The sequence below is a fragment of the Hyaena hyaena genome, unplaced genomic scaffold (genome assembly GCF_003009895.1).
Source record: "Hyaena hyaena isolate Hyena2069 unplaced genomic scaffold, ASM300989v1 scaffold_730, whole genome shotgun sequence".
Lineage (NCBI taxonomy): Eukaryota > Metazoa > Chordata > Mammalia > Carnivora > Hyaenidae > Hyaena > Hyaena hyaena.
Window position 1 is genome coordinate 479,893 of NW_024081363.1, and position 26,457 is coordinate 506,349.

The 26,457-nt window shown below is 39.4% G+C and overlaps 1 protein-coding gene across 1 annotated transcript in view; it reads left to right on the plus strand.

Moving 5' to 3' along the window:
• The window catches only part of FBN1 (fibrillin 1), a 240,142-nt gene that overhangs the window by 166,251 nt on the left and 47,434 nt on the right, over window positions 1-26,457 (plus strand). The window contains 13 exon segments of the mRNA XM_039218035.1: window positions 306-428; window positions 1,530-1,655; window positions 3,745-3,870; window positions 12,359-12,481; window positions 12,625-12,747; window positions 13,910-14,035; window positions 16,038-16,160; window positions 17,892-18,014; window positions 18,314-18,478; window positions 21,075-21,143; window positions 21,240-21,365; window positions 22,557-22,679; window positions 23,338-23,496. Coding sequence (XP_039073966.1) covers window positions 306-428; window positions 1,530-1,655; window positions 3,745-3,870; window positions 12,359-12,481; window positions 12,625-12,747; window positions 13,910-14,035; window positions 16,038-16,160; window positions 17,892-18,014; window positions 18,314-18,478; window positions 21,075-21,143; window positions 21,240-21,365; window positions 22,557-22,679; window positions 23,338-23,496 — 1,635 coding nt within the window.

Below are 26,457 nucleotides of genomic sequence, written 5' to 3' on the forward strand. Positions count from 1 at the left end.
GGGCTGTTCTCATAGCCCTAGCACTTACCCTACACGGCATGTGGCACACCATGTACTGTGTTCACCTAACTCCCCGGCTGCAACATAAGCATGATGAAGGTAGGGATAGGATCTGTCTCACTCACTATTAGGTTCTTATCTCTAGCACGTAGTAGGTTTGTCCTTTATATGTGTTGAAGGAATTGAATGACACAGTGACTTCAAGTTGCCTTAGGATGGTTTTGTTTTGTTTTCCTTTGGAAACTTTAAACTCATGCTGTGATCATAAACACAGAGAAAGGTGACGTTCTTTTTATTTTTTATAGACATCGATGAATGCAGCATAATGAATGGTAATTGTGAGACCTTCTGCACAAACTCTGAAGGCAGCTATGAATGTAGCTGTCAGCCGGGTTTCGCACTGATGCCCGACCAGAGGTCATGCACTGGTGAGTAGGACTTAGCTTCCTCTGAAGTACCTCAGTAACGGGTCCACTCCTAGAGTGGTTCAGGGCCCAGACTTTGGAGTCAGACAGTCCTGAGTTCAAAATTTTGTTCTGTTACATATTTTAGCTGTGTGTCCTTGATAAAGATCCTTTGCATCAAATTCCTTATCTAAAAGATGAGGTTCAGATTGCTTATGTGGAGGAGTGTATAGAGTGCTTAGCACAGTTCCTGGCATATGGAGTATAAACTATAGTTTCTTTACTAATCAGAATTTTGAAGAATCTGATCTTTTGGTTTACTTCAGTGCTACTTAGGGTCCAGATTCCCTGGACCAGCAGCATCAGAATCACTTGAGAATGTGTTAGAAATGCAAAATCTTGGGCCTTACCCAGACTTACAGAACCAGAAACTTCTGGGGATAGATCCCAATAATCTGTTTTCACAAGTTCTCAAATACAAATAAGTGCTAAATTAGAGGACTGTTGCTCTAAATTTCACTGTCTGTGGTATCATCCTGGGCTGGAAGAGCTGTGTCGCGAGCTAGGGATGAGAACGGAGGTGGGTAAGACGGGTTTTCATTCTGGTTTTGGTTAACCAGAGGACTTGAGTTTAGGACTGAAAATCATTTTGTCTGATCTAGAAAAATCTGCCTGAAAAGCTGAAATGTAAGGTTGACTCTAATAGTTAAATGTTGAAAATAAATATTTTTACTAAAAATGCATCTAAGTTGATAAGCTTATTTTAAGCAAACTTCACCGTTAAAATAGCAGTAAACCAGACGATAGGTCTGAGGCATTTACATTTGACAATGAGAAAAATAAAATTCATAATCATGGTTGAATGATAAATTTGTATCAGGAATACAATTGCTAATTAAATGATGGATGTCTAAGAGGATGTCTTGATCCTGAACAGTATACTGTAAATCTTGTAAATGGTTTTCTGCTTTTTCACCCAGGATAAATTGATGGGAAACTTAAAGCTTCATTTGGATTTGAGAACTAATTCTCTTATGCAAATAGGCCGAGTTTACTGGACTTTTTCATCCCTTAATAATAGAACTAATATTAACAACGTACTATTGTTGGTTTTATTCTCTGCAGACATTGATGAGTGTGAAGATAACCCCAATATCTGTGATGGTGGTCAGTGTACAAACATACCTGGGGAGTACAGGTGCTTATGTTATGATGGATTCATGGCATCTGAAGACATGAAGACTTGTGTAGGTGAGCAAAGAAAACAGAATTATCCATTTGTCTGGGTATTCACAAGCACTGTTAAATTATATTAGCACTAGTTTAGGTAGTTGATAAATGGATCCTTTGGGGAAAGTAAGGATATTTAGAAGCATATTACTAATATTTCAAAGCCAGCAGTCCAAAGAGCAACTTTCTTGTGACTGTGATATGTTCTTGTCAGATACGTTGTGTGGACTGAGCTAACCATTGGTCAACTCTACACATATATTTATTTTATGTCTGTGCATTATTTCTGTCCCCCTAACCCTTCTGCTGTGACTAGAGTCTAAGACTTTAAAATATTTTTGCTAAAGGCAAGCAAAATTTATTCTGACAAGAATGCAATAAATTCTAGAATTGATTGTATTGATGTATTCCATTGCTATGTCTTCAAATTTGTAACAGTTTTCTCCAGTATCTAATCCCATTCAGTATTTTTTAAATCTCAGACGTTGTAGTTTTCATCTCTAAAAATTTGATTTAGGTTATTTTTCACATTTTCTCTGCCTCTACTTGGTGTGTCCAATCATTCCTCTAGCTTTTTGAGTGTGTGAAATAGAGTTATAATGAATGCTTCGATGTCCATGTCTACCAATTCCATCATCTGTGTCAATTCTGGGTCATTTTGGTAAATTGACTTTCTTCTTCATTATAGGTCATATTTTCCTGCTTCACTAAATGCTTGGTAATTTTTGATTGAATGCCAGACATTATAAATTTTAACTTACTAGGTGTTAGATATTTTTGTATCCCTAGAAATATTCTTGGGCTTTATTCTGGAGCCCACTTAAGTTATTTGGAAACGGATCCTTTCAAAGTTTTGATGTTAAGCTTTTCAGCAGCAGTTACTCAAGGCTTATTTTGCCCCATTACTAAGGCAAGCCCCTTCTGAATTATGAGATCTTCCAATCTGACCAGTAGGAACAGGCACAGTTCCAGGACTTCTGTGAGCCCTGATGATTGTTCCCTCTAATTCTTTTGAGTGGTACTTCCCCTAGCTTTGAGTAGTTTCCTTACATGAATGCACTGATCACTCCTCATCTAAATATATGACAGAGACCCTTTGCAGATTTCCAGAGCTCCTTCTCTCCCTTCTGTCTTTTACTCTTCCCTGTGAACTCTGGCTGCCTTGCCCTTCCAGGATGTCCAGGATTATCCCCTCAACTCTGGGACACTACTTGGCTCCATCCGTCATCCCCTCCCCTATGCCATGGCCTTAAAACTGCCCATACTCTGTAATCTAGGGCATTTATAGAACTCACCTAGCTTATTTTCTTTCTCTCAGGCATCAATATCTTTGTTGTCTCTATGTCCTTTTGCTGGTGTTTCACATGGGAAAGCCAATTCCAACTCTATGACTCCATCTTAGCCAGAAGTGAGAGTCTAGAATTAAAAATTTAAATTCTGTCACATTTATATCTTCAGAAAACCCTTATTGAATATTCATGAAGCCCTGTAAATCAAGTGAATGTCATAGGGAAGCCTGTGTGGCTTAGTCGTTTCGGCTCAGGCCATGATCTCATGGTTTTGTGAGTTCAAGCCCCACATCGGGCTCTGCGCTGGCAGTGCAGAGCCTGCTTGGGATTCTCTCTCTCCCTCTCTCTCTCTGCCCCTCACCCACTCGTGCTGTCTCTGTCTCTCTCAAATAAATAATTTAAAACAACAATGAAGTGAATGTCATAAAAAATAGATAATTTTTAATTTGGAAAAGTAGCATTAAGACTACTAGTGCATCTATACTTTCTTTTAAAGTACAGAAACTAAAATGTTGGCAGTCTCAGGCTGAATTAAAATTTTTATCTTGCAACAGAATATGTCACTTTAAAGAGTTTTCTAGACTGCCACATAAACAGGCTCTATTCGCAGCCTAGAGTCAATCCGTTTATTTGGTTACCAGACCTCCTGCTCATGGCCTACATAAAAGAGCCAGGCTGCCGGGTAGGCTGCAGTATGAATTGAGTGTGGCAGGTGTGAATTGAGCTCTGTAAATATGATCTTTTTTTTGTCTTCTGTCAGGGAAAAAAGTTTTCAATGATATCGAACAATTACATGTATTAATAATATCTGTATTTTACAGATGTCAATGAATGTGACCTAAATCCAAATATCTGCCTCAGTGGAACCTGTGAAAACACCAAAGGCTCATTTATCTGCCACTGTGATATGGGATATTCAGGCAAAAAAGGGAAAACTGGCTGTACAGGTATGGTTTTTCAATTTGAACAAGAAGATATTTGATGGTTAAGAGACTACTGCCATACTTATAGAGTAATACAAGTTTTAAAACCACTAACATTTTAATTGCATTATAAAGCATTTTGTATAACATTTTTCATTAACTTATCCTGCCCTTCTTTGAAATGTGTAATTCTTTAGATCTGATCTACACTGAAGTTTTTTCCTTTACCTGTGAAAAAAGGCGTATTGAATGAATTACCACTATAACACTATAAATATCAAATTGTTAAGAGGTTACAAATATTTTTATATTTTATAGTTAACATGCTAATTACTAAACATTCCTATCCCTTTGTTAAAGCAAGCCTCCCTTGTCAACATTTCATTTAAGGTTTTACAACTGAAATTACTTTTTTAAAGAAACATCCTACAATTCCTGTATTTCATCAATTCCCATCAGTCTTCTAGTTCATTTAATTAGTGTGCTTTTGATATACTAAGCTGCTTTAGCCCAAATAGTTCCTCAGACTTAGCAAATCTTATGAAGTGATAATTAAACCATTTGTAATTTTTGTTTGCCTAGTACCAATAGTCCATAAGAGAATCTTTCTACATTTATAGGAGATCATTTTACTAAACATCAAATAAAAGAAGTCACTCTGTATAGATGATACTGTTTTTTAAGTGTTTAGTTGGTGTTTTCTAATTAGAGGCCATCATAGTAAGTATACGGAATAATATAATAATGTTTTACTCTCGTTACTTATAGTAATATAACATAATTTAAAACATAATGGAGATCATGGTGTGCTTGAATTAGGTAATGGCATAATTTCTTTACAAATAACAGACTTTGATTCCAAAAGCCAGTTTGGCAAGCCCCTGTGAATTGAAACGAACATTAAAATATTTGCACATTGGCAACGTGGTAAATGTCCTTTTCTTAATTATATCAACATTTTCTCAAGAAAGTTTGCAAAGATATTTATTAACATTCCAAACTGTCCAATAATGCTAAGTTTCAAATTTATAGATATACAAGATAATGCCAATAATATTACTATTGGTTCAAAAATGACAGATTCTAGCCAAATTATAAAAAGAAGCATGAAGCTAGAATGCCTTCATGCTCACTGTATTCCTCTTCATACGAAGGATGGCTGTGGGTCCATTCTAATAAATGGCACAGTGTTTAAAATCTCAACTACTGGTCTCTGGGGTATAGATGATTTTTAGCTCAGTATGCCTATGGTTCCTGCTTTGTTGTTAGCTTTCAGGACAAATACAGGACTTGAGGTAAGGGGTGGTCTGGCACTAATGAAGGGGGAGGATGGTAAGATAGTTCCATATTGCATTTTCCCTAACAGAGGCTAATACTATTGTTGGTTCAGTTGAACTCGCCCAAAGAACCGAGAGGCTAGGAGGAAGTTAATCTAATGGGACAATCTGCATTCCCTATAAGAAAAGGCTCTCTAGAATTTCACGTTCCAAATTCCAGCTAAGATACGCACCTTCAGAGGCCGATTATTTTAGGACTTTCACCGTGAAAAAAGCTTAAATTTTTATGCACTATTAATATCAGTTCAGGTAAATGAGATATATAAGCTGTATAAGATGCCCTTGGCACTGTGCTTGGCATACAGTAGCTGCTGAATAAATAGTAGCTATTGTTGTCATTATAAAATGAGACATACAGACACAGTATCTACAAGCTATTTTAATTAAACACATAACACCCAGTTCAGCAAAATTCTGTACTACTGTTTACGAATACATGCTTGAGACCAGTTTAGAGAAGGGGAATCTTACTCTGTATATACAGAAGGCTTGTTTTTCATAACTGAGTCTGCACTGTGGTAATGAGAGCCATGTAGCCCGTCTTAGATGAGATGACACCAGTGACACCAGTTTGACATTAAGAACAGGAGTCTTGTAAAATCTCGTGAACAGAAACCTAGATTTGAAGTCCAAGAAATATTCCATTCTCTCCTAAGGGCCAACATCCCCTTACTATTAAATTGTAGCCCCAAATGACTTTTGGATTTCATAAAGCCCAGCCAGCGCCGTGGAGAGAAGACTGGAGTTTCACAGCCACTTCCGTATCATAGATGCACGGCCCATCATACTGATAGTCTCATGTAAAGTAGTACGACTCTGGATTTTACTGCTAGTCCTTCCGCTGGTGCACGGGCCCGAACAGCTCACCAGGGTGCTCTGTAGTTATGCAAGTGTTCCTCTTGCGTCAGCACCCCTGCAGTGAGGTACGGAATGAGGGGGTGCATTAGGAAGGGAAGAAAAAGAGGTGACACCAGTTATAAATACTGTTATTCAACCAAAGGTATCACGTTTGATTGGAAATGACTTGCACAAACAGGAATTGGCAGCAAGTTTGGTATACTTAAAAACAAGTCTGAAAAAATCCAAGCCAAGATGTATTTTTAATTCCGTGTAACTAGGGCCCTATTAGCCTGCTTTTAGTTTAAAATTAGTGTCACTCCCAACTTAGAATACCATCAGGTTACCTTGGTGACAGTCATGTTAAAGACAAGTGTTTTCAATGTCCTGGGCAACTAATGTAAATAGAGATATGTGTCTTGCCTAATGGGATAAGCAAGCTGCCCCGCAACTAACAGTGAAGAACAAACCTGGGACAGGGTTTTTGACAATATATGTAAATATATTTTTGTACATATATAATACATGTACATACATACAATGTGTACATTCGTAATATGTATAATATATACATGTGCATATGTATTTTATATATACATACATATTTTTTAGATGAGTACCCGGTAAAGGAATTATAAAAATATGTATGCTATTTCATAGGGAAGAACTTTGTTTCATGAGAACTAAAAAAAAATGTCCTCTGGGTTCCATTACAGCTTTGTCTAAATATTTCGGCTCCCTTGTCATTACTGATTGTTTCCATTTTAACAAATAAACATGTTTTTTTTCCTCCCAATCACTTTAGCAGTGTTCAGAATCCACCCACTGACTTACATTCCCAACCCACACAGATGTTAAGTGTTTCTTTTTTCTCCTTAAGCTTTGTTCAAATCATGGGGATCACTGAGGGGAATGTTCAATTTAATGGAGGGAGAATGCACATTTGCTTAACATCTAGAACACAGCTCTTCTGTCCTTAGCTTAAGGGGCTGGATTACAGTTTTCCTGTGGCCCACATGCAAGGCTTCTGCTGTTCATTCCACATCATTGTAATTAGACAATGAACTGGACGAAAAAGAGCTAGGTTGCTGCTAGGTGCCATCCCTGGTGGGTCCCTGCTTTCAAAAACGAACATCTGAGAACCTACCTACCATCCTGTGCTCACTCAGTCAGTTAGTGAGCAAGCATACCACTAAGATCAGAATTGTTTGCCGTTAAAATAGCAGCATATCTGGGTAATTCTATTTCTCAAACTCTCTGCTGCTGTTCACATGAGAAATGTTACTTGTGGGGGCTCAGTCCATGACAGAGAATCATATACGTCAAAACTATCAGGACTTGGTGAGAATTTGTGCCCATTTCCTTCCAGCTTCTTATCACTGCTAATTGTCCTCTGCTGGCTCTCAGCCTGTGAAAACTCCGTGGGTGTTCAGTTAAATAGTCTTGACTCAAATTTGGATCCAAATAGAGAAATCCAAGTAGCCTTCATGTTTGGCCTCTCCATGTATTCGAATGTCCTCTTCCCGATGCCCAGCCAAGGAGATCTCACAGTGTGCCAGCTCCGTTGTGACTGATGGCCAGATGGCGGGAGGGCAGGTGTGTGGGGGTGATACAGCCTCTCCTTGTATGACTGTCAGAGGAGGCCAGAGCAGCCGAGAGCACAAAGTCCTTACTTGAATGTCAGTGGAACACACCCAGATCCTGTGCATGGGGTCTGCTCACACCACACCCTTGCCTGTCAAGACAGCCATGCAAGTAGGACCTTTGAGTCTTTGTGAGGAACTTCGGTGGGGTTAAGGACATTGCAGTGTCAGCCCTAAATTTGCATTTCCTTGCTTTTCTTGGCTTGTGTTATTCTTAATCTTAAAAAAGGAATTTTCTGTCTGGAGCAAACTTGTGGGGGAAAGAGAACATTTGTACAGAAAGAGATGTTCTTGGCAAGCATGTGCTATGTTTCCTTCACATTATTGAAGAGTAGATGTTTGAATACAGCATTTTGTTTGCTTGTTTTCCTTATGACTCAGTTTCCCCTTCTGTTTGCTTTTATAATGAGGTACAGTCTTAGGCACAAGTCTCCCATGGAAATAATTAATACATAATAGTTGCCAGTAGTACGCGTGCACATACATACACATGCGAAGACGTTTTACTCAAGGATGCCTTTACACTTTAGGACCAGCTCTTTCCTTTTTTTCTAAAGTTTATTTACTTATTTTGAGAGATGGTGAGAGCATGCATGTGTGAGCAAGCGAGGGGGAAGGTGAGGGCAGAGAGAGGGAGAGAGAGCATCCAAAGCAGACTCCTTGCTGTCATCACAGAGCCCAACACGGGGCTTGAATTTACAGACCATGAGGTCATGACCTGAGCCAAAGTCAAGAGTCAGACGCTTAACTGACTGAACTACCCAGTGCCCCTGACCAACTCTTTCTAATTCACTTGTTACATGCTAAGAGTAAGTCAGTGAGATAATGACTTAAACAAATATTCACAAAATAAAGAATGGAATATTGGCTCCTGAGTTATCATATCTCCGAGTATCCTAAAGCCTACAATATATGGCTTCTTGCAAATAGAATTTCTTTTCACCTTGAAAACATTGCAATAAAACTGCATGCATTTTCTTGAATTAGAAATTTATGGTAGCATTTGGGGCACCTGGGTGGCTCAGTTGGTTAAGTGTCTGACTCTTGATTTCAGCTCAGGTCATGATCTCATGGTTTTGTGGAATTGAGCCCCTTGTCAAGCTCTGCACTAACAGCACAGAGCCTGCTTAGGATTCTCTGTTTCCTTCTCTCTCTAGCCCTCCCCTGCTTGCACTCTCTCTCTTTTTCTCAAAATAAGTAAATAAATGTTTAAAAGAAAAAGATATTTATATTAGTATATTGTTGATTTTAAAAGGGCCCACCCTTTTTTTTTTTAAAAAAAAAAAAAAGGAGTTTCCCAAAACTCCTTTTAAAAGAAGTGGTAACTTTCTTAATTGCAAGATTAAATATAGAAAGCAAAAAATCCATATGAAAATCAAGATACCTTTGGTAATTAGAAAAGTGGAAAGAAAAAGATTACAGAATTACTAGACTGACACGCTATGATCATCTCTGAAAATTGTACTTAATACAAAAGATGAGTGAAAATTTCTGTAAGTCTGTTAATTCCAAGATTTTGAAAACTCCATAAAGTGGGACTTAGAATAAAGTCCCTGTGTGACTAAAGAAATCAGCTCGATTATGCTGCTGTGGCCCAGGCGAGAGAGTGCCAAGAAGGAGACAGGGAAAATGAGTTCTACCTAGTTCTGGCTCTTCCACCCACTGACCTTGGGAACCTTGAAAGTCCCCATGTTCTTTGGGACCACTGTATCCTCCTCTGAGAAACTGAGAAGTAGGGAAGTCAAATTCTGAGTTCTTTCCACTTGAAAAATTCCTTAATTTTATAACATTTAGAAGCTTCCATACTTAGGCAATCGAAACTTATTGTTTCTACTGAACTCAGAAGAGACTATGACAAATAAGAAGGGAAATGAAGACAGGACTCTGCAAAACTGGTCATTAAGGCCAGTGTTTTTACCTGAGGAAGAAAGAAGTGTTAATGGTCCTGTTTGGGAGCCCAGGAGCCCGTTAGGTCAGGCTTACTTTCTTGAATTCTCGTGCATACTCACCACTATTATCCCTGGGCTGGCCTTCCTCTTCATTTCCTTGGAATTTGCTGTGCTCAATTATTCAGTTGGTTAAAGCTTCCAGTCACAAGTCTAAAGCTGCCTGGTATGTGCCTCCCTTGACCCGCTTTAATAACTCAATAGGTTCATGTGGCTGCCAAGGTTACATTAAAATTCACCCATACAATACATTGTGATTGTTCAAACTTTCTTCCAGTCATATTTTCATTTTATGATTATTAGTGATATCACAAAGTATTTTTGTAGGAAAAATGTCATTATTTTATTTTGGGTTTGCTCTAGAAGTTATGAAGAAGCCAAAGATCTCAGGATCATTTCAGGGCTTCAGAGGGAACATTTGGCAAACTGCATGTTTCCAAACACTTTCAAATAATTTAATTGGGCTTCTTAAGTAAACAAAAGGGTAAACACAAGTTGCTTGCCCAGGTTCTTTTTCATGCCACATTTCAAATGATCACTGAAAATTCTTGTAACATTTCACATGCCAAAACTATCCCTCTTGACCTAAGTTTTGTGTTAGATGTTGGTTTCCTTATAGAGTCATAGAATCCATACTTAGGAGTTCTTGGTCTTAGTTAAGGAAAAAGTTGTTATAAGGTTAAGTACCTGTCTTTCATAACGGTTTCAGTTTGGAGAGTAAAGATGCTGGTGCCAGTTTCAATTCGGACCACCAGTAGGGTGTCTTAAAATTCAACTCAATTCTGACAATATCTACATGGAGATAGTGAAAGACTCCACAGTTTAAGGACTCAGTTACACAAGACTGTCCTCATTTCACATGACAATCACATGTCCAGTTTGTTACCTGTGCTTTCGAACTACTGGCTATTAGTCCTACAAATTAAAGGTTCCCACTTCCCCTCTATCCCATCACAGAACTCAGGAAACCAGCTTACTCACTAGATCACCAGTGTATTATAAAAGGGTATAACTCAGCAACAGCTGGATAGAAGGGATGCATAGAGCTAGGTATGGGTCAGGGGTGTGGAACTTCGAGGCCTTCTCTGAGCAAGCCATTTTCCTTAAATCTCCACATATTCACCAATCTAGAAGTTTTTTGGATTTTATTGGAGGCTTCATTACATAGGTATCTGACCCCATCCTTTTGGGTTTTATTGGAGGCTTCATTACATGGGCATGATTGATCAAATCATTGGTCATTGGTCATTGATTCAACCCTCAACCTCTCTCCCATGGGAGTCAGGGCTGAAACTGGAAGTTCTAACCCTCTAATCACATGGTTGATTCTCCTGGCAACAAACCCCATGCTTAGGTGAAGTCCAAAATGCACCTCATAAATGGTACAAAATACACCTTTGTGCTCTCATCACGAGGTAATTCCAAGAGTTTTAGGAGCTCTGTGCCAGAAATAGGGATAGACACCAAGTATTTATTTATTTATTATAAATCACAGTATCACAGAAAAATAACATTTCACTTTACATTTTTATAACACTTCTGTACTATAGAATCTGTCTTGGCTAAATTTGGAAATGGAATTTTGGAGAATGGAGAACTTTCAAGAATTTGAAGTCTTTTAGTAATGTTAAAAAATGAAATGCAACTAAATAAAATGTAAAGGTCTTATTGGCTTTATTCCATGACTTACACATCCAGCAGCACCCCATCTAACAAATACAAAGGATCTCTAACGAGGTGTACAAAATGGAAGGATTTTTTTGAGTGTAAAGGGATATAGAAACAAGGAAGGAGCAGATGGCTTCAGGCAAGGTCACCTTTCTATGGGGACGGAAGAGTTCTGTCAGGTAGATTACCTCATTAGTGCTAACCAAGTAACTCCAGGTTGACTGGTTAAAGGTTTTATTCCTGGGAGAGGCTGCAGTTAAGTTGGGTCTTAAGTCTTGGTTTGCTCATATAGGGCTTAGCACAAGTGACTCCATTTTAGTCCTGTTGTCTCTTTTTAACAGTAATATGACCTTAATCTGGTACTCCTTTTACAGAAAAATCTGCGTTGGATTGATTTGAATTTTACATGAAATATGCAAGAAGGCTTGGGTCTCCAACGTGCTAGAACTCTAAGAAGCATGAGGGAAGATGGTTCACTCACTGCCTTAAGGAAAATTCTCTACTCATGCTTGAATTAGCAATACCTAAAGTAAAACTTTTATAGAAATAAAGCATAATTAAATAATACAGTAATTCCATTTAAGAATAAAATATATTTAATATATAGCATATGAGTGAAAAAGTTTTCTAGTATGGCAACAACATTGTATTCCTTTGTATGAGATATGAAAACAATGTGCACCATTACTTTGTAATTGATTTAATAAAAATATCGGGAATAGAAACACGTGACCATGAGTGTTGATACCATAGAATGTTGGGCAAACCACTTTTTAAGATCTTCAACTTGAAAGAGCTTCATTTTGTTTTGCAATAACTGGACATATTAGAATAATGAATGCTAATTAGAATTAATAACAGCAAGTAGCATCATATTGTTCTTTCTCTATAAATTGGAATTTAAAGCTATTCAATACATGTAGAGTTATATATGTGGATGCTAAACCAATCTATCTTATACTGGAAAGTGTGAAAGTGAGTCAACTTTTGAAGTTGCTAGTTGCCATTGCTAAGTTATTTAAAAGACCAAAAAGGCATCTGTGCTAAACTTTTTTTTTTAAACCACTGGTTATTTTTCCAGACATCAATGAATGTGAAATTGGAGCACACAACTGTGACAGACATGCCGTATGCACCAACACAGCAGGAAGCTTCAAATGCAGCTGCAGCCCCGGGTGGATTGGAGATGGCATTAAGTGCACTGGTGGGTTGGAAAACAGCAGCAGTTGCTTCTCGTGAGCTGCATGGGTTATAAACATGAAAATATTTATTCTGCAAAAAATTTGTATACTGTTGACTTTGGAGGTCATGCTTTTTGTTCATAATGATGTGACTTTTTTCCAAAAGATCTGGACGAATGCTCCAATGGAACCCACATGTGCAGCCAACATGCAGACTGCAAGAATACCATGGGCTCTTACCGCTGCCTTTGTAAAGAAGGATACACGGGGGATGGCTTCACTTGTACAGGTAGGCTCGTGTGGGGAAACTGCGGAAATGGCAATCAGAGAAGCCAGGCGTTCCACAGCTTTCAGACTGTCAGGTTTTTTTCTGAAGGCTGGGTCAGCTATAGACAACTTCAAATAGAAAAGATTAGTTATTTGAAACTACATCCTTGTGGAATGGAAATTTGGAGCCAGATCTGTTAGGGCCTCAGAAGCTACTAAATATACATACATGTATATAATTATATAGTTGCTGTGGGTATCGTTGTATGCAATGATGTCATTACTTTTTAAAAAAAAATCACACTTCTTTTTATAATCCTTAGCCTTTATATTTTTGTGCCTATTTCTCACTGTGGACTTCTTTCCCATGCCAAACCGGAGTGAGCTTGCTGTAGAAAGCAGTGTAAGAAAAAGGGATGCAGATGTTCTAGAATTCAATAAGATACTGAGATCCATTTCATATGACTTGAAAGCATTAATGTATCCTGAACATTCTGCTCATAGGATAATCATTTAAACATAAAAAGAAACTAAGGCCCAGTCAGTGGTTTACCTGGAATTTTTCCAACTCACTGAAAATTTTTATCATATTTGAAATTGTTTTTGTCTAACTCAGTGAAATTTTATTATCATAAACCTTCCGTTACTTCTTAGAAAATATACAGCATTTCATGTATCAGACATATATGTATGGTCTGTGTGTTTGATCTTTAATGCCTGTGGTTATTAGCAAAACTGAGTTGAGATTAAGTAGACAGGAGCATTTGGCCTCTTCTGTAGTTGCTGTTCTAGGTCTTTTGCTACCCATGTGAGCTGAGTCTGAAACCTAAGAAATAGGCACAAATCACGGCACGTTATTTCCTGTTATGGATGTGTCCTCATGTGGGTGACCCTGCTGGAAAAAGCTTTGATTTGAATGATTCATTTGACTTATGATTCATTTTATATCACTGGAGATCATTTAAGCATTGAGGATTCCTACTCTGAACCCCACATTCATGGACTAGTCAATACTCACATTCAAAGGGGGGAAAAGAATGAGTTTAAACCTATCACATAGAAATTATGACAAAACACAGCTACACTAAGGAAGTTGATAATGATAAAAAGAAAAAAAGTCAGATGTGAGGAACTGGAAAGCTCCTGACTAAGGAAAAGTAACTTGTGTTTCTTTCTGGCTGTAGATCTTGATGAGTGCTCTGAGAATCTGAATTTGTGTGGCAATGGCCAGTGCCTAAACGCACCAGGAGGATACCGCTGTGAATGTGACATGGGCTTTGTGCCCAGTGCTGATGGGAAAGCCTGTGAAGGTAACTGGTGGGGAAGCTGCCCAGGTCCTTTTAAGGCCTGACAAGATTAGGTTATCTAAACAGTCCTGATTTTTTTTTTTAAACTGAGGAGTGTTTTGCCTTCACATCTAAGCAGGTCAGTTCCTTTTGTGGAGGTATTAGGTCTCCAGTTGGACCATTTTCTCTTTATGCAGAGAAAAACTCAACTTTCTGGCCACAAGCTGCACATCCAGCCATGGCCAGATGGTCTACAAGAGTACATCCATTGATCATAGGGGAGAGAGGCTAACCAGGTGTGGGTAACTCAGTGTGACCTGTTTATCCCCAATGCTGGGGGAAAGAGCTCAAAGTGCCGGTGCCCTGATAATGTCCTGTTGAAGGATTCTCTTTAAATATGTTTTTAATCTGTGCCACGGTTTGGTTTCTAGAAATAAAAGCTTTAAAATAATAACAGAGCAGATAATCATCTCCATATGTAGAATAATGTAACTGGGTTTGTCTCACATGGTCTCTAAATATCTAATACATGTGAACACAGAGCAGTGCTTTGCAAATCCATTCAGTAAGGGACCCTTGGGGATAATATTATATGTCATTCTGTCTCTCAGTGCAAGGCTCTGTCTTTCTGAGAAGTGTTGGTCAGACAAGAAGAATCCTGGGAGCTTGTTGGCTAAGGCCAGCTCTCACTAGGAAACACAGGGTTCTTCTCTTTCCCCACACTTGTCAAATCTAAGTACATTATCCCGCACTGAGAAGAATTAGTGTCTACAGTGAACTAAAAAGATTTCGGTAGAAGTAAACAAATGATAACAATTGACAGTAGAAGTTTAAATAAGACCCTGATTAATGTCATAACTAATAATTGTTGCTTGTTAATAGGACATTAACTAAAAATCAGTCTTTAGCTATGACATGTATACTAATTCCCTCATATAGTTCTATGTAAATACTTTCCTTTGTTATGGAACCATTAGGTGTTCTTTATACAGTTTATATTAAATATGTGGAGTTTGATATAAAATTCCTCTGGGGCAAGAAATCAGATTATGCTCTTGACCATGTGCCTAATGCCTTGTTTACTTTTACTCTGAACATCCAAGGAAAACAGGTACTGTGCCACCTCGGTAACATAAACAGGCACAAAGTATTGCTTCTTTTCATGCTATAAGGGAAGGTTGTGTTTGTTTGTTTGTTCTTAATACAAATCATTGCTGGCAGAGTGGTTATGGCTATTTAAAGCCGGTCTCAAGGCTGATAATGTGCCTGTGTGTCAATTACACACACGTAGAATGTTAATGTGAGGCAGGGACCAAGGCCTGGAAGAAGCGTCTGTGGTTTTAGATCTCCGTCAGCAATACCACGCATACAACATAGCACTAGGGATACAGAAGATTATAAAACTGATTACAAAAGTTACCATAAAGCCTCTGTGGTCTGTAAAATTTTATAACCCACATTAAAAAACAATGACTGTATGATTAAGAACAACAAAAGAATTTGGTCTAAGGTAGCCTTTTTGACTCTTGCTTCACAAAACTGACGTGGATCTGTGTGAAAGACCAGAAATTATATACATCTAATGCTTAGCCTACTGCTTGGCATGTAATGAAGGCCGAAAAAACTGAGCTCTCACCTAAGTGGCTTCACTATACTTGGCAAATCATCTAACAGGCTCTAAGAGAAGCATGTAGATTGATGTTAGGTGGTCTGCCTTTTTTAGTTTTTTATTTATTTTGAGAGAGGAGAGAGAGAGAGAGCACATGCTGGTGAGGGAGCAGAGAGGAGGAGAGACAGAATCCCAAGCAGGCTCTGCACCATCAGTGCAGAGCCCAATGCAGCGATTGAAATCACAAACCATGAGATCGTGACCCGAGCTGAGACCAAGAGTCAGACGCTTCACTGAGCCACCCAGGCACCCCGGCAGTCCTCATTTTGTTAATAACATCAGGTACCTAATAACACTGGGCACTTATTTAAGAAAAAAATATTAATTAATTTCTCCCCCTTTGTAACCCTCCTCAAGATATCGATGAGTGCTCCCTTCCGAACATCTGTGTTTTTGGAACTTGCCACAACCTTCCCGGCCTGTTCCGCTGTGAGTGCGAGATAGGCTACGAACTGGACAGAAGTGGTGGGAACTGCACAGGTAAGACATCCATTCCCATCGAACTCTGCTCCCAGGTGTCCTGGGGACCTGGCTGTTGGGCGTCACTGGGACCTCACAAGAATATTCACGGAGTCACAGAATTAATTTCCTGGAACTTGGTACATGTGAGGATGCAGAGGAAAGAGTGGCAGACGATTGAAGGAACAGAGTTTGTAGCCTCACAGTCAAGCTCATGGCTATAGAAGAATGTTCTAGGGGTGCTCTGGCTGAAAGGTCTCCCAGCCATTCCTTTTCTCCTTAGGAACATTTTCAGAAAGTTTCCTTTTGAAGACCATGCCCTGGGGTCATGAGTGTTCTGGTATGGCTCCATTATAACACCCACTCCTTCTCACCATGGCCTGTCCATGGTCACAAAAGAATGTGATACAGAGAAATCAGCCACCAATCTCTAGTGTGTAGATCTTTTTCTTGTAGAGCAGGGGACTCTTAGGGAACATACGAAAAAAAAATTAGAAAACTATAGGCCCTCTGTGGACCATCACTTGGATCCTTTTGGCATTGAGTGAAGACTTTGCAAGACATGTACATTCTCTTTCCTGGGCCACCGGTCTATTCAAGGATATTGAGGAAATATGTTCCATTCTGGATAGGCCCAGGATTTCAGTGAAAAAATGTTTTTTTTCCAGTTACCTACACAAGCTATGATTCAGTGGTTCTCCAGATTATGACCACCGCTACCATGACCACCTCCCTGAAATAAGCCTGGACCAGAGTATTCCTCCCCAGGCATTCTTCTCTTATTTATTTTCTTAAAACTATCATGACACCAAGCCAGGCCTCTAGCACACCCCAGGAAGTTGCCTCTCCCCCGCCCATACCCCTTCCTCAGTGCCCCAGCTTACCGTCAGCATCATTCTGTCTGACCTCATTTCTGTTAGCCTACCCTGTCCCTCCAAGTTCACATGCAGTCTGAGCAAGTGAATTTTCTGCAGTGGAATCTACAGGAATGTTACTGGCTCCATGGCAGGCTGGGAGGGAAACCCAAGGAGAAAGGTATCCTCATTTCCCATTCTCTTCTCTCTGAGTCAGCTTGTCTGTTCTTGAGTATTTCATCAGTGTTCAAAACAGACAAAAGGATTACACAAGGTAGAATTTGCCAAAACCCACGTCCTAAATCTGGAAGTCTGTACATATTTTTGGAATAGAAACTGAAAGGGAAATATTCCATACGGCATCAGTGATGGGAGAGTTTCTCGTAGTATGCTTCAGGAAGCATACTAAGCCTCGTGAGTGTGTCTGCCTTGTACTCAGCTGCACCGAGGCAAGCGTGCCCTGTTGGGGAGGCAGCAGAAGTTGCCTGCTCCTAAGGGTTCCCTGGGACATCTTGCTCTAATTTGATGAAATAACAAGCCACACATATTAAATATATTTTCTTAAAACCTGTGTCTGAATTTTTGGTTGACCGAGGTCACAGTAGTGTTTTCCTTTCAGTTACCTTGACTGGAATATTTTTCCTAGTTCCAAAGTTATATTTTCTCCTGATGACAAATTTGAATGCTAAATGCGTTCCAGGGGAAAAAGACCAAAGACTATGACATATTTCCTTCCTGAGGGGTTTTGTTTCAGAAGTTGAAGACCATATTTCTAGGCGTAATTATAACTAGTAACGTTTAAAATTCTTGTTGGGAGCCTCAGATCCACTGCTACCGTTTTATGGTGATGTCTGCCCCCCATTGGCTGATAATTGTGCCCTTTGCTGTATGGTTTTAGACGTTAATGAATGTCTGGATCCAACCACGTGTATCAGTGGGAACTGTGTCAACACTGCAGGCAGCTATACCTGTGACTGTCCGCCCGACTTTGAGCTGAATCCAACTCGAGTTGGCTGTGTTGGTAAGATTTTAAAACTTTTCAGGGAAGTATACTTTTATTCCTAAAGCAGCATTGAACATCCCATTCTCAAATTTTTAAAAAAGTAATACCATAAAATTTTAAACATTTCCTACATCTGATTTATACTTTCCGTTTTATTTCTGTAGGTGAATTCCCAGTATATGTGTTTGGGCACTTTCCTTAGTTTCTTAGTAAAAGTAAACTGTGGTTTTTAAACAGTTTCTGAAATGGATCTCAATGTTCAGTCCTCACGTAGAGGGAATCTTCTTGACACTCTTTTGTTTGTATATGGTAAATAGATACCCGCTCTGGAAATTGCTATCTGGATGTTCGACCTCGAGGAGACAATGGAGATACAGCCTGTAGCAATGAAATTGGAGTTGGGGTCTCCAAGGCTTCCTGCTGCTGCTCTTTGGGTAAAGCCTGGGGTACTCCTTGTGAGCTGTGCCCTCCCGTGAACACATGTAAGTGTACTTCCTCCTGTTTCTTACTATTATTCCCGCTCAGGCTGGTTCTCCTTTCTAGATCCACAGGACGGAAGCCACGGAAGGAGGGAGCTGCCACCAGTCACTAGTCTTCAGTCAGGGAAAGGAGATCAAACCCCTCAGCCCTATTGAGGGACCCCATTCCCAATTTGGGTGTCAGAAGTGTCTCTAGTTGGCTTGTACTAAAAGGTCAGGGGGGGCAGGCAGGTAACATTTCATTTCTATGTGAGTGGAAAATAGATAGCATCATTTTAAAGAAGACTTTTATAGGCTAGGTTACTTATATAATATTGCTTACCTTCCAGGAATACACTGATGGATGTGTTGGCTAATTTTCAAAAGCTCTAGGATAGGATAGACTCAAGTGGCCCTAGGTAAATAAGAAGCGATTAGTTAAGTAAATATGAAAGGGAAGATTATTTCTATTCTTATGGTATGACTTGAAAGAAAACTTTAGAATGTGATTTTAAGGACAGAAGTAAGTCTCTTAAAAATAGAAAAGGCTTTACATTTTTCTAAGTGGGTCCTATATTAGGATTCAGTCAGATGTAGCTTCTTAGGCAAAGGTTAAAGGTGCTGCTAATAGTGCCTATTGGGGATAGGTACTGATTCCTTCCCTGCTGAAGTCTCATTTATTCACCTTTTCTAAAATTATTTGTTGAGTACCTAGAGCGTGTACTATGAGTGTGCAAAGATGAATTAGACTAAATTCTGCCCTCCAGACGTGTACAGTCTAGCGAAGTATGACATAAAGACTGTGATTCAGTGTAGGTCTCAGTAAGGGAAGAAGGACCAGAAACAGTGCCACAGACAGGAGAAAGAGCACCCCTTGCTCCAATTAGGACTCTATCTCTTGGCACTGATGTAACTTTGGGCAAATTACTTAGCAAGACTTAAGTTTCCTTATTTATGTAATGCCTCATAGAATTAAAAGAAGTCATTCCTGTCAAGCACTCAGCACGGGGATGAATGCTTAGCAGGCACCTCCTTCTTTCTTCTCCTCAGAAAGGGAAGTCAGTTCTGAAATGGCAGAGGTGGTGATGACCTTGTGCATTTGTTCCCTGGACCTTGAAGGCTGGGTGTGACCTGAGAAAGGAGGCTTAAAAAGAGTGGATGATTACAGGAAGAAGAGGAAGGAAAAACTGAAAGAGGAGATAGTTAATTTCATGGACATTGAAAGAAGTAAACTAAGGTGTTTAAGTAGGGGAGTCAGCTCTATTGATTAATAATGATTAGCAAAGCAGAGTGCCTGAGTGGCTCAGCCGGTTAAGTGCCAAACTCTTGGTTTCAGGTCATGATCTCACAGGTTTACTGAAATCCAGCTCTGTGTCAGCCTCCACACTAAGCACGGAGCCTGCTTGGGATTCTCTTTCTTGTTCTCTCTTTCTCTCTGTCTCTCTCAATAGATAGATAGATAGATAGATAGATAGATAGATAGATAGATAGATAGATAAACTTTAAAAATAATAATGATTAGCAAAGCAATAGGTCCACACTACGCCAAACTGGATCAGACCTACAACAGAAATATGTACATGTGTACATTTAGGCATTTACACATAGCATTTCAGAAAGCCAGAGGAGGGATTATCAAATCTAGAAAGACCTGGATGATTATAAAAGCTGATTCTTATTGAAGCTCACCAGGATGACACAACAGATTAGGTTCATTTTTTAAAGTTTACTTATTGAGAGAAAGAGCACATGCACATGTGTGGGCACACATACACGTGGGAGGGGCGGAGAGAAAGAGAGAGAATCCCAAGGAGGCTCCACACTCGGCACTGGGCCCGATATGGGGCTCACCACCATGAGATGGCGACCTGGGCTGAAATCAAGAGTCAGATGCTTAACCGACTGAGCCACCCAGGCACCCCAACTAGGTTCATTCTTATTCACATGTGCCTGTAAGTATCACACTGCTGGTGCATGGCCCTGAAATAAATGTTTTTGAGTGAAATACATGAATGACAGGATTAATAGAGAGAATCAAAGGACGATGACAAAAGTTGATTTGGGAAACCAAGGGAATCACTATTGCCCTCAGTAGAAGTAGAAGGCAAGAAAGATCTCTAGGCATTAAAGACAAAAGTGGGATGGGAACCAAGAAAGAACAGCTTTTCCTAAGGTTCTGTTTGGAAAGGGTTTTGGAGACAAGCTGATTAACTTTATTAAGGGAGGCTGTACTTCCTAGGAAGTGAGACTGAACAGAACATAAAAATGGAGGAGTTTGTTAGAAAATAAAAAGGAGAAGGAAATCTTGACAAAGAAGTAGTGGTGACAATAAGGAATAAACTATGTTCACAGGAACACGAGGCAGGAGAGTAGGTGGAGTGTTTAAAGACTGAGGACAGTGGCCTTACATCTATTTGGCACATCTAGTAAAAGCCATTTGAAAATAACATGTATGCACACAGTTGTTAACTTGCCTAAGACCGGGCGTGAGGGGGGGTGATGCTAAAGATTCCTGAAAATGACTATTTTCAGTTGGATATGTCAATATTTCTCTTGAGGATCCTATTTCTAGAAATTTTAGATACAAAAGAACTCAATTTGATTTTTTTTGTTTCAATAGCTGAGTACAAAATTCTTTGTCCTGGAGGAGAAGGTTTTCGGCCCAACCCTATCACTGTTATATTGGAAGGTAATTCTGTATCCTTGCTCTTAAAGTATGCACATTTTGAGCTTCCTTGGGTTTATTTACAGTGCTGAAGAAATGCTCTTGTTTTTGTTTCGACAGACATCGATGAGTGCCAGGAGCTCCCAGGGCTGTGCCAAGGCGGGAAATGTATCAACACCTTTGGCAGTTTCCAGTGCCGCTGTCCAACCGGTTACTACCTGAATGAAGATACCCGAGTGTGTGACGGTAAATGTCCTTATAGGAGGATAAGTTCATTCAGCTATTGAGAACTGACCATAAAAGCCAGGATACAATCACCAGTAAAACTAAGAATTTAGCAGTATAGTGCAATGGTCTAGACATGAACCTAGCCAGGTAAATGTGCCGCACCTGTGCCAGTTTGCATGAACATTACTGACGTGATATCATTTCCAATACACCCCAGATCTTCCTCTTCTTCTGAGGAACGTGGAGTTTTCTTATTATCTTGGACCATCGTCTCACTTATGCCTGCAGTTTTCTGGGCTCTTTAGAAAAGCCATTTTTATTGGAGTAGCTCAGGCCTCACTCATTTCAATGACTTCTGTATTCTGGGAAGCTCTGAGTTCCTTTTCTTTCTGTTCTTTACCACTTATCTGTACTCATGAACTGAAATGAGCTTCTCTTAAAAAGGCAGCCTCTCTGGTTTTATTATGTAAGTGATAATTTCTTTTCATCCTGTGTTATTGGAAAGATGGAGAATATTGACCACTTCTGGCTTTCAAAGCACTTGGGCCATAGACCAGAGTGGGAGAGATGGTTTTCATCTCTATGTGGGAGTCACATGACTAATTAGGGAAGATACTTCCCTGTATCCTGGAGGAGAAATAATCCTCTGGCTCTCCAAAAGGCTTATTAGGTGATTTCAATAAAGGATGACCTAGTTGAGTATCACAGTATATATGACACAGCTCTAAGACCCCTGGAATCAGCAAAGTTTAGAATCAACTGCTGTGTTTGAAAATGGGGATAGAGGTGTGAAGTACCTACTTCCATTCTACCTTACCAATGCAGATTCATGAAATCAGTTGTTAATGACTTCAGGGTCTATTATATCCTTCCATAGATTTTGTGAACATATGATGTATTAGTGGTCTTTCTGAAGGATTTCTCCACATCTCCATCTCTGCATACCTTCCACGGTGTTATGGACTCATCTAGTAGGAACTCCTATCAGAAGGCAAAACCTTTTTATCTGGCACTTCCTTTCCGGAAAACATACACGTTAGCATAGACAAAAGACATTGATGAATTCAACATCTATTTTCGTTATCCAGATTTCCAAGTGCCCTGTGGATTTTCTCCTTCATTGTCAACATTTATATTGACACCGAGTATCAGTCCATTCCTAAGAGTGAAGCTTTCATATTCACATACCACTTTCTGTCTGGATTACAGATGTGAATGAATGTGAAACTCCTGGAATCTGTGGCCCGGGGACATGTTACAACACTGTCGGCAACTACACCTGTATTTGCCCTCCAGACTACATGCAAGTGAATGGGGGGAATAATTGCATGGGTAAGTTCAAGTTTTCCTTAATCATGCGTGTCTGGTCTTCATCTGCAAAGAGAAAAAGAGCTTGTAAGCCCAGCCCCCGGTCCTTAGTGTTATGTTACTCATCAGACCAAGTACTGCCTGCCACCCTTTCACTGTCTTTGTGAGAGCCTCCTCCCTTGTAAACCATAAGCTTGGCCTTTTTTCTCCACCTTGTGTGGGTGGTTGGGAGTTTGCTTTAAAATGTAATGTTGGAAAATCCCAAACAACGGTTTAATAGTACTTCTTTTGTTTGACTTTGGGTGTATCTTTATACAATTATATTTACAGCACTGACCTACAGTATTAAAACATCATGAGTCGGAAATGAGAAAATTACTGCCAAATAGCAGTGGAGAATTGTTACTAAGAGTCTGGATGGAGAGTTGTGTAAAGTTTATTAATGCTCTGGCTCCATAATGACTTAGTTCTGTGGCCCCAAATCCCAGGGAATACATTTCTCAAAGTCCCCTTTCTTATAGCAGCATATGTGGATAGAAAATCGGGTAAGAGCAGGCTGTTCCTGCTCTCATCCAAGTCAAGTTACAATAAAATCCAAAAGAAACACACTTGAGTGTGTTGAGTATCCCCTTAGACATCCATCGTGCTTTCCCCCATGGCATCACCAACCCCTTTCCTCTAGATATGAGAAGAAGCTTGTGCTACAGAAACTATTATGCCGACAACCAGACCTGTGATGGAGAACTTTTGTTCAATATGACCAAGAAGATGTGCTGTTGTTCCTACAACATTGGCCGAGCATGGAATAAGCCCTGCGAACAGTGTCCCATTCCGAGCACAGGTGAGTTACACCATTACCAAAAACATAGGTTGATATGTTACCCATGGATTGTTGGGGGAAATGAGTCTCAGCCAGGGAAGAGAAAAAAGTCCATCGTTTATCTTCCTAAGCAAAAATTAGCTCACAGAGGCAAATGTTTTAAGTCCACAATTGACTGGTCCATCCAGTTGAAAACTGAGTTACAGAACACATGGTCTAATTTGTATACTAGTTCACTCGCCAGACTTACAAACACAGCATACGGGGTGGGGGGTGGGGGTGGGGGGCAGAAACACTGTTATTGTTATGGCGTTCACCATGTAACTGAAAGACTGGAAACTTTAGGCAAAGCAATATGACAAATAGGTGAGCCATATTCCTATTATTCTTACTTATTTATACCTGGTCTTGTTCCAAAAAGAATTTAAGGCAGCCCACAAAGATTTGAATGTAAAATAAGAAGGCCTAAGGCAAATGGCAAATAAGAGTAAGAAACTTGGAGCTAGGAGCGAGGCTAATATGCAAAAATCCAAGCTGGGAATTTCTACATACTTGCCAAAGATGAGCAATAAGTTTGGCTCCAAACTTTCTAGCAGCTCATATAAAAAGGGAGAGATAACCAAGTTTGTGAGTCTCAGTGACTATAAAGCATACTTAACACTAAAGGAAGTGCAACTCTTAGTGATACTGAGATCTGAGAAAAATGTTTTCTTATGTCCTCATAGAGAAAAATCTATATAATGTTATTGTTTAAAGAAAAAAGTCTAACCCATGTCCTGGGAGTAAATGAAGTGAAATGGTGCATGGTTCTTATATCATATGGTAAATGATGACATCATTTTCTAATGTTCCCACTTAGAGTAAATAAAGTGTGATGCAATTATTGATGATATTATTCTGTAGTACCTACTCCTTTCTCCACAGGGATCTGTAAGATACTAAATCTCTTGTCTGATTACATGTGAAACAGAATATTCTGTTTAGGTAAAATATGCTAGTTCCTCCATTGTTTACTCTAGAAATAATGTATTAATCATCACTTAGAATTACCTAGGAGTTATCCACAGTCTGCAAGATGTCTCTGGACCAGGGGTTGGCCAAGTACAGCCCACGGGCCAAATCCAGCCCACCACCAATTTTTGTGTGGCCCAAAAGCTGAGAATGGTTTTTACATTTTTAAATGCATGGGAAATACCAAAAGAATAATATGTTATGTCCTGAAAAGTATATGAACTTCAAGTTTTCTTGTCTATAAATAAAAGTGTATTAGAACACAGCCACACTAAATTTGTTTCTGTATTTCCTATGGCTGCTTTCATGGGATAGTTGAATAGTTTTAATAGAGCCTGCACAGCCTACAAAACCTAAAATACTTACTCTTTAGCCTGCTAGGAAAGAAATTGCTAACCACTGATCTTGACCAATGGTCTTCACATCTTTTGATCGTACACACCTATCCATTAAAAACCTGGGGGTTACACGTACTTGGTGTGTGGGTTTCCATGTAAAACTATATGCGTATATATCTCTACATATATTTTTCAGTTTGATTGAAAAAATCCACTTATTATTGCATTTGTTATTTTCATGAACTGTTCTTTTAGAAAATATATACAAAATTAATTTTTTAAACTGGATTTTACAAAGAGAGATGAAAGTCTTAGTAGTATCTTTTGTATTTTTTAATTTTTAATACGATTTATTGTCAAGTTGCTTTCCATATAACACCCAGTGCTCAATCCCACAAGTGCCCTCCTCCATGCCCATCACCTATTTTCCCCTCTCTCCTACCCCCATCAACCCTCAGTTTGTTCTCAGTATTTAAGAGTCTCTTATGGTTTGCCTCCCTCCCTCTCCTTAACTAGTTTTTCCCTTCCCCTCCCCCATGGTCCTCTGTTAAGTTTCTCCTGTTCCACATATGAGTGAAAACATATGGTTTCTTTCTGTCTTTCTCTGCCTGACTTATTTCACTTAGCCTAACACCCTCCAGTTCCATCCATGTTGCTACACATGGCCAGATTTCATTCTTTCTCATTGCCACGTAGTATTCCATGGTATAGATAAACCACATCTTCTTGATCCAGTTGTCATTTGTTGTGTGTTCCCCTAGAGACTGTTTTGGAAACTCCTACTAAAGACTTTGAGTTACTTTCAGAAGTATCTGAGTTAAGAATGTGCATATTCTTAATCTAAAATGCAAGATTTCTTATTCATGTTGAAACTTGGCCAAATCTAGTCATGGCTTTTCATTTAGGTATGTAGTCTGTACACATTTTAGAAGTTCCTGGATGACCAGTGTCAGCTGGCATTATAAAAATAGACAGATATTAAGGAAATAAAGCACCAAGAGAAGAATGTGCCACATTTTGATTAAACTACTTCCAGAGACCTTTTATACTTTTTAGTGGGTTTGACCAATAAGGCAATGGCTACCTTGAGCTTAAATTGATACCATGCCGTATCAGTTACAGTCTTGATCTGAAATTACAGAATTTCAGAGTTTATGCAGGATGGCCGATGACATTTAGTTCATCCTTTATTGTCAACTGTGATGAATTCAGACGAGCAAGAGAAAGATAGAAGGTTAGGAACGGGAGAGAGAAAGAACGAGAGAGCTGCGCCAAATGAAATCCAGCTCCAAAAACTGAAGTAATGACATAAGTTGGTTGTTTGAACTGAATTAGTCATTAATAGACCTGATGTCAAAAAATTTGAGTAGTTTGCTATGGTCTCCCCCAATATACTGAGGAAATGACTTTTCTAAGCATTCCTCAGATCCTAGATCCCTTCATGTGAGTGGAAAGAGGCACTCTTGCCAGTCCCTGGGTTCAGAACTGAACAACATCCTTCTAGAAACCCAAATTCCTACAGGCAAGCTCATACAAATGCGTGGGCTGTGATGCGGAGACCTCTGCTTCTTCCTCAGTATTACGTCAACATAAGGTCGCTTTTCATTCAGCATTTGCCTTAAGGACAAGGTTA